Source organism: Ylistrum balloti, unplaced genomic scaffold, assembly GCF_031769215.1.
Source record: "Ylistrum balloti isolate Yb309-2 unplaced genomic scaffold, AGI_CSIRO_Ybal_v1 Utg371384, whole genome shotgun sequence".
Classification (NCBI taxonomy): domain Eukaryota; kingdom Metazoa; phylum Mollusca; class Bivalvia; order Pectinida; family Pectinidae; genus Ylistrum; species Ylistrum balloti.
In genome coordinates, this window is record NW_026782729.1 from 357947 (window position 1) to 372015 (window position 14069).

The window sequence follows — 14069 nt, forward strand, 5'->3', positions numbered from 1 at the left end:
TAGCATCGAAAATATTTTCTTAATTGCTTGTGAAATTAAGGATTTTTTACAAAAAAAATAAAGTCTGTCATAATTTGATACAATACATATTTTTAACGATGTTTAAATAATAAAAAAATTGATTTTGATATATATTATATTTCTAATAATTATATATGTTTACGTGCCTCATCATGTCTTCGACAGGCTGCGTAGCCTTCACCTTTCGTGTATGACAACACAGGAAGGTAGTCGATGGCCTGACATCTTCAGGCTGAGACCCACAATTCTGCGAATTGGCGTATGGTGAGACATAACGTACACTATGGGGACTCGAGCTTCCATTCAACTTCAAGAAAATGAACTCAATGAAATACAGAATGAAACAGGGTGTAAGTAATATGCTTGAGTTCTTGGTAAAGGATTCGCTCAAGTGTCGTTCTGTTCATATCATGCATGGCACATGATTACTTTCAGTAGGCATGAGCAGATTGAGATGCTTCAGATACGACCATACGCTAATATATGGATCACAGCAAGATACGTATTGTGCCGCATACTATTTATCTAATATTTGGTCTATGATATACAGATGTATGTAAACGGGATTGATTTGGTTGAAAACAATGACCCAACATGTGCCGTGTTTTCCCAAATACAGGGACCAGAGAACCAGGATGACAATACCCTGCTCTTTTAGGTTTAATTTGTCAGAAGCGTTCTGACCATATGTTCATTTTATCATGGTGGCTTTTTGATAGTCAGAATTTCTTCCTTTATAAAAACATAGGCTTTTATATTAGAGCCCAGTGGCCATGCATGGGTTGACAGACATTCATTTTAGTCCACGATCTGATGTAGAGCAAGTTACTCAAATTGCTTTATATTGGTGGCCTGCAGTCTACCACCCACCCGTAAATAATAATTTTTATCGCTATTACTTGAGAAGTGTGCACTGAAGATCCCATTGGTCCCTAGTTGTAGCCATTCAATTTTGAGTCTGACCAGGAAGACAAAATGGCAATAGGTGGCCATCTTGAATTTTGAATGTTGAAATTTGTTATCACTTTTCTTTAAGAAGTACAGGAAGGATATTTCTGAAGCTTAATGTGTAGGTTTCTTTGAATTCCTAGTTGTTGTCTTTTTTTTTAATTTTGAAGCTGATAAGAAAAACATAAGTGACCAAAAGTTGACCATCTTGGATTTGATATGTAAAGATTATTTTTACTATTTCTTCAGATGAATTTTCAGCTTCCATATAATTAAGAACATAATAATAGGAAAGAAGAGGAAAGAAAGGAAAAATCCCACTTTTAAAGAACAAATACAGATCGAACAATGTGGTTGCTAAAAGATCCTCTGGGCTCTTTTGATCATTTTAAGCTATGGTACACTGACACTATAGCTTCTTTGTCGCCAGTTCAGAGATATCATGCAATAACAATATTTCGATCAACTATGACCCTGCCTAGTATCAAACATGTTAGTGAGAGTAAGGAACGATAACTCTTGATAGAGATCTGTATCAGGCTTGCAAACTGTTCAAAACTTAATGTAACAACTTAAGAACCTTTATCGTAAACAATCTATTATCATTCTTGCTATTCAAGTTATTGCTGTTCAAAAAAAAAAAATCACTGACAGACCTATTTAAAGTGTACAAGTGACAACTAACAGAATTTGTTTAAAAGTACACAAAAATGTTCCTGATATTAAAAGACCTGTTGTAAACCTTGATCATTATACACAACCCCAAGTCTCATGTTGATATATTTTCTAAAATGATTGATTTAACGAGTGTAAGTTTCCTTGATCGCCAGTATAACAGGTTCATTACTGAATAAAGCAGTATATATAGATCACATTCAAGAGCATTATTAGAAATTATGAGTAAAAAAGAAATTTTACTGATACAAAGTAATTCATCTTCAGATTCATGACATTGTAGAGGATAGATTTAGTAAGAAAGGAATTTATATTGATAATAAGTATGTGCAATGAACTCTACAGTAAGGTCGGTTATAACTCAATGTATATGTACTGATGATAGGAATTCTGACTCAATGACCTTTAAGATTAAGTTATTAGGTCATCAGATCCAAAGGGTCAGGATGACCTATAGCCATAGTGTTCTGGCCATCGTCATGCACTTGCATAAAATTCTTACCTTTATTCCTACCTTAAATGATCCTGAGATGATCAAGGTCCTGACCAAGTGTTGTTATTTTTTGTGTTAGTACGAAATCCAATATGTCCACCAAGCTAGTCATTTTGATGAACACATTATAAAACTTCTCAAGTTCCACTGGTGCCATTGAGCTAAAACTTTGCAGGAATGCTGTGAAACTGAAATTAGGAGTGTTTTTGCCTTTACTGACTAAAATGTTCCAAATATTTTAATCATTTGATAACAGTTCCTACTACTGCTGTTGTTATATCATATATAGGTGTTTATAGTCAGCTGACCATTAACGCCCATGTGTCTCTTGTATTTCATTCAGGATGTTTTTCAGGTCATGCACATTTTCCTCATTTGTTCTTACTGATACAAGAAAGGATTAGCAATTTTTCTATTAAGTAAGAAGTATATTTAGGATAACCTTGCATTCTGAACTGTTGTGTATATATTTTACATAGGTTTAAGATAGTTGTTAATTATCACATACTTGATGTGAAAACATCTATAACTAATGTTATGTTGTGCTGGTAATGTATTGTTTGATCATTTATGTGAAAGTGCTATATGAGTATACATCTGAATTTTTTGAAACATCAGTCCAGTCCCCAGGTGCATATATAGAAATGTTATCTAACATTTTGTTGTAAAACTTAGCAATATCAGTAAAATTTATATGCAGATTTTAAACTTTATCTGTTAATTTCTTCAAATTTTGGAAAGATCATGATTTTAAGTAATCCTATTTTAACACACTATGTATATAGACTAAGAAATTTCAGGACAATGTTGGATTCTGTCTATAATTGTATGATTTACTTCTTACATGCCATCATCAATATTACTTAAGTTCATTGTTAATTACCATATACTTTGTATGGATGCATTATATAAAAGTGAAGTTCATTGTTAATTACTATATACTTTGTATGAATGTAACATACAGAAATTCCATTAGTTAGGTGAGCATTAATTGTGCTTTATTGATAAAACAATTAAAATATTGACTTGAAAAGTGTCATTATATTTCTATTTTTATATTCAGTTTCACATAATCAGATAGTACGTCTCTACAGTCGCTTCACAAGTCTAGACAAGAGCAGCAATGGAGTTCTAAGGTAAATGTTTGAGAAAAAAGCTTTCTTTTTTATTGAACACTTAGGATATAAAATAGATGTTTCCTAAGAATTCTGAATAATATAAAATCACATACACTGCCATGAACAGTGTGTCTATTACTTGGTATAATACTGATTTTTGAAAGAGCATCTGAAATTTAGTGTGTATGGCATACTAATTCAAGTTGATGTTCCCCTATTTTTTTCCAGTCGTGAAGACTTTCTTCGCATTCCAGAACTTGCCATTAATCCGCTTGGGGACCGGATAGTACATGCATTTTTCCAGGAAAGGTATATCACTTTAGATAAAGCATTGTTTTGTTTCTTGAAATTCATGATCCATCACAAAAATTTATTCAGTTGTCCAACCTGCACATTGGACAATGTTGATGCCTCTGCTTGCAGTTGCTGTTCAGTGTTATGATAATGGCTCTTATTTATGTATGCTATGGTTTTTGACAAATTGAAGTTCACACTTCATCAATATTTTATCTGACTGTCAAAATGATACAAAAACAGAGTTTAAAAAATATGTAAATGTATATTGTCGTATATTGGTGTCATCTCTGTCTGTCCGTCCGTCCATTTCTTGTGAACGCAACTTTTCCTAAACTAATCATCAGATTTTCATGAAACCTGCTCAATGTCACTAATACAATGGGTAGATGTGCATGAAGGAGCCATTTTTTCAGTTCTTTGATTTTTTAAAGATTTATGCCATTTTCAACTTTGTATCTGTAGCTTGCTCTTAGTGGAGCTTTGTGAATGCAACTCCTAAAATAATGATAAGATTTTCATGAAACTTGCTCAATGTCACTAATACAATGGTTCGATGTGCATGAAGGTCTCTTCCAGCTAAGCTAACTGGTCTCACAGACTTCATTTTGAGCTTATATATACAGACATGTTAAAAGCGATAATTAAAAGGACCAATCTTGATCTATATATTTTGTGGCGGTGTATATTGTGTCCATGTCTCTCTTGTTTGTTAGTTGATGTACAGTTTATAGAGGTTGACTGGGTTTTGAATGAAAAGGAATTATATTTGTCACGTATTAAGTAAGCTTTCTATATTTGATTCCTGGATTTATTCTTTTCTTGTGGGACTCCCTCTGGTTTTGAGAACACACTATATGTATTAATGAGACTTGACTATTTGCCTTGCTTTCATGTGCTAAACTCAAAATGTCATGCAAAAATCACTCTATATAAAATGTGTTAAATTGCCTTTGATTTTTCTTTTGATGTTATGTAAATCTCATACTTGTCCAGTTGTGGTATTTGGTTGTGTTAAAAAAAAGTCAAAGAGTTTTCTCCCCTTGCAAAATCTGAACCCATGTAGTCAAAACAGGCAATGTAAATATGGTCAATTTCACGAGCAAATGAAACAGACAAACTATGGTAGTTTCATGGAGTCCAACTTGAGTAGAAATTGAAATATAATTTTTTGTGAGCTACCACAAATACTAATCATTGAAGGTGAAGTCAGTCACAAGTGATATATTTGTTATTTGATGCAACGCTTAAGTATTTCGGTGATAATTAAATGTTGTCTGCAAAAGAATTTTAATTGACAAAGGAGAAATGAAAAAATTTACAATAACAGATGATAATATCATATTTTTTCAGCAATGATGAAACAGTGAATTTCAGGCAGTTTATGAGAGTGTTGGCAAGGTTTAGACCAACAAAGACCAATCAGACTAAAAACAAATTGAACACGAGGGAAGAAAAACTGAAGTGTAAGTATTCCTATCTCTGTCTATCCATACTGAAATAGATATTTTTAGGAGGTTTCTGGGTATCTATGGATTTGACTTGTTCTTTATAATCATATTTTGATGTCCACAATGTTCCCATCTTAATATAGATTGCCTTGTAGTAGGTAGTAAAGAAAATATCAATTTTTTGCTAAATTTTACAATACTTACATTTGTCAGATTGACACAGGTAAATTGTAATATTAGAAAAGTTTTTAACAGTGTGACATACAAAGGTATATATTGCTCTGTTTATGTAGTTTAATACAGCACTAATACAATGTAACGATTCATTTTCCCATTTGACTGCAATGAAATGGACATTTTTCATGAAAAGTTTGACAGAAGTTTGATAGTGTAATCGAAAATTATTATAACTGTTTACTTATCAATACTGTACAAAGAAAATGAGATCCAACGTCTGCCAGAAAATCTTCTAATCAATAAATCCTGCTGAACTTTCTGACAGGTGTTGTCTGGTCATATCTACCGTTATCAATACTGTGTTTACCATTATTTGTCAATAAACCTGTGCCTAGCTATAAGACCACACGTGCTAATGTGTAGAATTAAAGAAACACTTTTTTTACTATTAAAGGATAAATATAGGATTTTTTCAGCATCAAGTGACAGTTTTCATTAATATACCACAAACAATAGTTATATGATTTCCATTGTTTTCTTTTCTTGCAGTTGCTTTCAAGATGTATGACCTTGATGGAGATGACAAGATATCACGAGATGAACTTCTGGCTGTACTTCACATGATGGTTGGTGACAATATCACAGAGGAACAGGTAGTCACCTATGTCTTCTTATAGTGACATGTAGCTGTAGTTAGGACTTGCAAACATGTAAAGACAGGCCTGATGTATACAGTAGTGTGGGCAGGCAAACATGCAATGACAGGCCTGATGTATATAGTAGTGAGGGCAGGCAAACATGCAATGACAGGCCTGATGTATATAGTAGTGAGGGCAGGCAAACATTCAATGACAAGCCTGATGTATATAGTAGTGTGGGCAGGCAAACAAGTCATAGTCTGTGTTATAGCTAGACAGTATAGATGGCAAGTCATTGTCAGTGTTAAGCTGGACAGAATAGCTGATAAATAATTGTTTGTGTTACAGCTGGGCAGTATAGCTGACAAGACTATCAGTGAAGCTGACAGGGATGGAGACAACCAGATTTCATTTGAAGAATTTGTTACGGTAATTATCACTACAATTGGCCCTTGCACTTTTCCGGAATAATTAGGTTGTTGTTACTATCTTTTATGACTAGATGAACTTACACATCTTAACAGATTCCTGATTTTAGAGTACATGTATTGTCATTTGTGTAAAGTTAGTATATACACTCCACAATTGATATATTATCACTATTTTGTTGTTTTCATACCAAAAGGCAATGGAACGAATGGATGTAGAACAGAAGATGAGTATACGTTTCCTGCATTGATCTGAATAGAGTACTACCCCATCAGAGCCATAGAGAGTGCAAAAGCTTGGAACTGTGGAACAGATGCCAAATGTGTGCAATCATTAGCATGATTTCTTGCCTGTGTTGGCTTCAGCAGAAAGTTGGTTAGACTTGTACAAGTCCCATTAATATTACATTTGTTTTGTGACATTTTACTCATTATTTTGTAGATGAACACATAACTATACTGTGATTATGAAATTGTTTTTGTCAAAACCATGAGTAATTTTGGATATTTGGCTCTGCTTTGTAAAGGATTGTTCATGTGACATATGGGATGTTTTATGTTAAATTATTATAGAATATGTTCATTTCTTCAGTTTGTTGCTACAAGGTTCAGTTTATTGTTGGCGTGTAATGGAGTATGTTGATAGGTTGACTGTTATTTTCTTTTAAGAGACAATAAGCTTGTACAAAAAGTAAATTAAAAACAATATGTCATTTTGAAAAGCTGCAAGAGGTACATTTAATCGTTACTATTTTAAGGGACATACATATTAACATATTAATCAATACATATATAACCATCAAATCATAATTATTATCTTTTTATCTGAATTATGTAAACATGTCAGGGTGTAAAATTATCCATGAAAATTATTGAAGTGATTTGAATTCTATAAAATAAAAATGTATTTATTTGTAGCCACACATATTTGGTGGCCATGCATGCATATCATTCCTAACTCATGCACCAAGATTTGACACATATTATTTATCTTTGTTAAGGAAATCCAAACCTCTGCTTTTTATATTTATTATTATTAATTGGTATACTGTATAGATGTATATTTATATATTAATGCAGGGAGTAAATTTCCAGCAATATTCATACATATGATATACTGATGCACCAGTTGGAATAGTTCTATGTACTTTAGATTATGTTGCATGAATCTGGTTTTAAACAATTTTTAAATTGATTTCTCTTTTAACTTTTTAAAAATATTTCCCTCATGCTAAACAGAAATAAAATTCTAAACTATGCATTTTAGTGACAGAATATATGCTTACACTGAGACCATTTGGCGATATGCGAAGCAAAAATGGCAATGAAAAAAGTGCATAGCCAATTTTAGGAATAGTTATTGAGTGTTAGTGTGCCTATATGGAGAGTTATTATATTAGAGTGATATTTTCTTCTGTTATACATACATTGATGTTCTACAAAATCTTATAGATACATGGCTGTGGACATCTATAATGTAGATGGTCTCCATATCATCCACATCATCAGCCTTATAGTACTTTATTTTAAGCAATGGTTGCTAATTGTATGGTAAGTTTAAGGTCAGGGGTATGGATATAAAATACAAAACATCAATTTATATTGCCTTGTGTATCCACCCATGAAGAATTAGGATTTAATATAACATTATCAATGTAGTATGTAGAGATCAATCACAACAAATAAAGAAGCCAGGTTCATCTATTTATATGTCAACAGGTTACTGTCTTAAAGATGATATTCTGATTATTATGAGCCAACATGGTTAATATGAAATAGACGCCAGCAAAAAATACCTGGACCAATACTTAAGATCTTGTGTGAAAAAACTTTAGCCTCTAGACACTGCAGTGATATGTTAAACACCTGAAAAGAATGCAGCCTGGATACAACATTAATAATGCATAACACATAAAGAGTGAATAAACAAGTCACAACACCAGTGGTTAGTAGACCATTTTAAGCTTTGACTTGAATGGACTAAGGTCTCGAAATGCTTGAGAAGGGATGCCAAGGACAGCATCACAGTCTCCATCAACACGTCAGTTGTTGGTGAAACTTTGCTCCATGATGCTAAACTCTTCAGCAATGACGCCAAAGACACAACACCTACTCCATATTTTGCATCATAAGCCCCTAGTAGCACCAGAGTGGATTACATACAGAATTGATGATTAAACATAGAGAGGATGAAGATAACCATTATTGAATGATAAAATCTATATAAACGTTGTATATGTTGTTTATTACTAAGGAACCAAGAGAGACTTAGAGCTACATTTCTTTTAAAGATGCCTATTGTTGAAATGTCACAGAATTTAACAATTTTAATAGGTCTCTTCATTCTTGGAAGTAAAATTGCAATTAAATGTATGTCTCAAAGAACCCTGATGAGGAAAAAATCATTAAACATATAAAGAAATTGATGAACACCACACCTCCCCAGTTGTGGTTGATCTCTACCTACCTTGTTCTCTATCAATCACCATTCTTACATGTGGGTATTCAGACCAGGGGCTTAGGAAACAAGTGTCTTCCCCAGAAACACCTATTGGCTGTAACATCATCTATCTCCCACATTTGAAAATCATAACTGAATAACCAGTTTAAGGCACATGATAGATGTACTTTGTATAATTTATTTCTGTGATGAATATTTGAATACGTTCTATTTTCTATTTTAATAGGACTTTGGTTATTTGACTAATACTTTAAAATCTGAATAATTTAGCAGCCTCCATACTTAAGGGTTAATACCGAGTAACATGTTTTCTACCAATTATGAATAAATAAAGTACTGTTGGTTGAGCATCGTTAGGTTTAGCAGGAAGATGGATCTGCCAGATTGTATTTCAGGTCGCCATATCTATGTGACAACGTCCCATTATCCATTGGTTATTTCCCATCATCACCAACAATGTACATGATATAGTAGATGATTTGGGACAAAACATAGTTTACGATAGTACACTGGATGAAAGTTTCTATATAGGATGAATATTTTTCACCACAGTATTGTATGAAAATGTTAATACAATATTGTATACTGAACAGATATTTAAATACTCAATAATGAAAAGAGGATGGTTATAATGGGAAATGTTCAGGACAAGTGAATGTACGTAAGTGGTTGGTTGCTAAATAGCTGTCCTGATGATATGGAATTCCATTGATTTTTGAAGAAAATTTGAATTTAATTATCTGTTGTACAAGAGAAGATTGTGGTTTTGCAACTTGTGTGGAAATGTAGGGACATACTTGAAGGATATTGACATATTATGTGTGTAAAGGTGCTAGGTTAACAATGAAATGAAAGACATTTGTGAAGTATCCATACAAGCTGTAAGTGAGTTCCAGGTACCACATTGAATGTCTACCTATCGTGGGAATTCCCTGTAAGATGATTGTAAAATAATAGTTACTATAAATACACCATATGAAATATAAAACATTGTACTTGCATTTACAGATAATAAATACATTCTATTTAATTCTGTTGTTGTTGATTCAAAGCCGAAGTTTATTACTGAATGTCTGAAGCAAGGCAAGATTGGACAGGCTTGATTTGCACACTTTGGTCACCTACCAGTTGATTGGCTACACCATATCATTTAAGATAGAATATTAATCTGGAGGACAATGGCAGATGTTCAGCTATATAAACTGTGTGTTCAAATATCTGATGATCATATGACTAGCATTTTCTGGTCTTTATTCTGCTTTCTTTCACAGAAATGGTTGAAATACTCTTGCTATAACCAGAAGCATATATTTAACTGCTACTGGACATAAAGTGACAACACTATCATACTGTCACATTAGTAATAGCCTTGCCCTGATGTACTTTTTTTCCATTGAGGTTATAATTTAAAAATGGTTGATATCAAAACATAGTAGCCAAATAACAATTGGGCATAAGACCAGTGTGCTGCCAGGTTTTTTTTAAAGGGTCATGTCAGCTGCTTAATACTTTATCCTATGTTATCTTAGTTTCATAGCACTTGTTGACAAGAAGGTGCAAACAGAATTCTGCTACAATGCAATTCTTAGCACAAAAGCATGTTAACCTTAAAACAAGGTTATAATATACTCACCAATAGACACCAAAATAAGGCAGGTGGTACAGGTCTGGTGGTAAGGTCTGGTGTAAATCACATCCTTTATGACTGAACTGTCTTTTTTTTCCATCCCCCACCAAACATGTTTTATTATTACATTAAATTAGGAATGCTGAACAACAGAAAATTCAGAAAATCTGCATCAAAATATTATCAAACTTTGGAAATTCATACAAACAGCTGGGCTTAGAGGGAAAGCCATGCTTTGTAGGTCTTTCTTTGCTGGTGAGCTTATGCCATACTGTGGCATCAATCATTAATATCTTTAAAGCATCTCGATTTATAAGCAATTAAGCAGATTTTTACCAAATTTGGTCAGAAGCACCATGGAGGGAAAGAGACGAGTTTTGTGTAAATGGTGGATCTGACCCCCTACTAGGGACAGAGGTGGGGCCAAAACAGGGGAAAATTGAGCAAATGTTTAGGTCATCTGATCCGAAGGGTCAGGATAACATATAGCCACAGTGTTTTGTCCTTTTTCATGAGCCAATGCCCAGTGCATGAACTACATTCAAATGACTTCTCAAGAACTGAAAGGTCCAGAGTGTTGATATTGGGCTTGTAGCATGCTGGGATAAAGGGCTACCAATATTGTTCAAATAAATGACCTTGACCAACATTTAAAACCACAGGGGTCAAATGTGCTGAAAACTTCAAATGACTGCTTCTAAATAACTGAAAAGCCCAGACTGCTGACATCCAGCATGTTCATAGCAACATGCTGGGATGAAGGGCTACTAAGATTCTAAAAATGAATGACCTTGACTCACTTTCAAGGTCACAGGGGCCAAATGTGTTCAAATCTTTTAAAGAACTTCATTAACCAAAAGGTCAAGAGTGCTGATATTCGGTCAACAGTATGCTGGCATGAAAGGCTACCAAGTTTGTTCCTTTTGTTGACCTTGACCCATGGGTATCAAATACATGTCAAAATCTTTGATCAACTTCTCCTCAATAACCAAAAGGCAGAGTATTGAAATTGAGCCTGTAGCATGCTTTTATGAAGGTCTACCAAGTTTGTAAAAATGAAATATCTTGACCCACTTTCACTTTGAGCAAATGTGTTAATCTTCTCAATAACCAAAAGGTAAAGAGAGTGCTGATATTGGGTATGTAGCATGTTAAGATGAAGGGCAACAGACTTTTTTTAAAATTGATAACCACAACTCACTTTCAATGTTACAGGGATTAAATGTGTTGAAATCTTTAAATGACTTCTTCTCAATAACCAAAAGGCCCAGGGTGCTGATATTTGGCCTGTAGTATGCTGACATAAAGGGCTACCAAGTTTATTAATATTATTGACCTTGAACACCTTTCTAGACCAGGGGTATCAAATACATGTCAAAATCTTAAAAAGGGGCTTCTCATTAAACAAAAGGCCTAGGATGCTGATGTTGGGCATGTAGTACATAGGCATGAAGGGCTACAAAGTTTGTTCATATTATTACCTTGGCCCATTTTCAAGGCCACAGGTATCAAATTCAGCTGTGTGTAAAAATTTTGAAACAATTTTCTCCTCAATAACCAAAAACCCCAGAGTGCTGACATTGGGCATGAAGCATGTTTGGATAAAGGGCTACCAAATTTTGTAGAATGAATTACCTTGACCCACTTTCAAGGTCACAAGGATTAAATATGTTGAAATCTTTAAATTACTTCTTCTCAATAACCAAAAGGCTTAGAGTTTATGTGATTGACTTTTTCTCTTTTTAAAGGTCACAATAGTCAAATGTGTTTAAATCTTCAAATGACTTCTTAATAAAATGGTCCAGGCTGTTAATACTGGTTCTTTAAGATAAGTGGATGAAGTGCTATCAAATTTGTTCAGTTAAGTGACTTAGACCTATATTCAACGTCTCTTGGATCAAATGAGTTGAGAACTTAAACTATGATTTCTAACAAGCAATAGGTCTGGAGTAATGACATTTATGTATGATAAGAATATGATTTCAAGTTTTCAGAAAATGTTTTACGAACCAACAATGTCTTCTTTTTAAGCTGTAGAGTAGTTGAACCTATTTGGTCCCTTGCATATATAAGTCTTTAAAGTCAGATGACCGTTAAGGCCAATGGGCATCTTCTTTGGTTGGGATGATAAGATTTTAGCCAGAAATAGTCTGAAGCATTATCAGGTGAAAGGGAATAATTTTTAATGAACAATGTTAAAAACAAATAAACAGTGGGTTTCAACCCCATGGTGCCAGAGGGAGAGGGTTCAACAAGGGAAATAGATATAAACCTTAAGAATTCCTGAAGTTTTGATTAGGCAATTTCAGTCAAAGCCAGGTTAGTGATACAGGCCCTATGTACCTCTTACTTGATAATGTCTTATTGAATACTGTATGAAAGTATGCAATGGAGTATGTCAGGCAAAATGTTTGACTTGGGTCTTTCCCAACAGATACTTGCCCTCAACTTGTACCACAACAGATACTGGACTCCTACTTGCACTCCAACAGATACTGCATCTCCTGTACCCATTAGTGGTTGTACTCCCTACAACAATTTCCCCCCAAAACATCCTACATAAATATATTGCCATGATGACCATGTCACTTTACATATGCTTTAGTGTAATGGTCCATAGCTTATCAGTCCTAAGATCAACTTTAACAAGAGATCCCAGAGGGATCTTGGCATCCCCATTGTTTGATCGTTATATGCTCTTGAAAGTTGGATCTTTTTGTTTCTCTGTTTTTGCTCTAAATGATAAGAACTTTGAACATTCCATTGCAGAAATAGCAATGATAATCTTTACCTGCTAAATCCAAAATGGCCACCTGGAAGCCATTTTTTTCTTCTCATCAGTCCCAAAATCAAATGAGCAGAAGGAGAGACCAAAGGAAACATACGTATCAAATTTGAGAGATATCCATTCGGTACTTCTTAAAAAATAGCAATAACAATCTTTACTAGGCAAAATCAAAGATGTTTTTTTCTGATCAGTACCAAAATCAAACAGGCACAACTGGGGATCAAGGAAACCAAACACATGAAATCTGAGAAAGATCTATGTTGTAATTCTCAAGAAATAGCGATAATTTTCAAAGTCAAAATCTAAGACTCCTTCTGTTAGTCATTTTGTTTTTCTGATCAGACCCAAAATCCAATGGGCACAACTAAGCACCAAGGGGAACATACATCTTTTCATCTGTTGGGGGCAGGGTATTAAGTTATCCTCAGGATGCTGATGTATATACTCTTCATCTGTTGGGGGCAGGGTATTTAGTTATCCTCAGGATGACAGCTCTAGGAATAGTTTGTAAATGTGAAATACATAAAGACAAGTATCCCTAGTTATTCCTAATGAGTTGCATCATAAAAGCAATCACCTTACCTTTGTTATTCTTCTGAAGTTTTCAATTAAGCGATTCCTAAAACTAAGAATATATCTCAGTAACCAAAAACAATGTGTATGGACAGATGTGGATTAGTCAATGGTGTTAACTTTTCCAGTAACTGATGTCCTAAGTCTAGGGATATGACATAAGTCTGCTTCTAGGGACATGATTTAGATTTCAACATAGAATACAGAACTGTGGTAGGCAGTACCATGTCGATCTACAGATTTCTGTCATGTTTTTTCCAAATTTTTTTGCAACCATGAACTTGACTCAGTATTGCAATGTTATTGTATGTACAGTATTGCTGTGAATGATGTTTTTCTGAGATCATCTATTGACATGCCACTAATGTACTGTTTAA

The 14069-nt window shown here is 33.9% G+C and overlaps 1 protein-coding gene across 1 annotated transcript; it reads left to right on the forward strand.

The window, feature by feature from the left end:
- Positions 1-218: 218 nt before the first annotated feature.
- LOC132562244 (calcineurin B homologous protein 1-like) lies at positions 219-9734 on the forward strand. The gene is made up of 7 exons (XM_060226983.1): positions 219-371; positions 3201-3273; positions 3484-3564; positions 4903-5015; positions 5727-5830; positions 6164-6244; positions 6441-9734. The coding sequence occupies exons 1-7, from the start codon at positions 305-307 to the stop codon at positions 6492-6494; spliced, it is 573 nt and encodes a 190-aa protein (XP_060082966.1). The 5' UTR covers positions 219-304; the 3' UTR covers positions 6495-9734.
- The last annotated feature ends 4335 nt before the right edge of the window (positions 9735-14069 follow it).

Bases quoted from the DNA above. Each gene is read 5' to 3' on its own strand.
- LOC132562244 (XM_060226983.1), top strand. From the start codon at position 305: ATGGGGACTCGAGCTTCCATTCAACTTCAAGAAAATGAACTCAATGAA. The intron at 372-3,200 runs GTAAGTAATATG...TTTTATATTCAG, and splicing joins AATACAGAATGAAACAGGGT to TTTCACATAATCAGATAGTA. The intron at 3,565-4,902 runs GTATATCACTTT...ATATTTTTTCAG, and splicing joins CATGCATTTTTCCAGGAAAG to CAATGATGAAACAGTGAATT.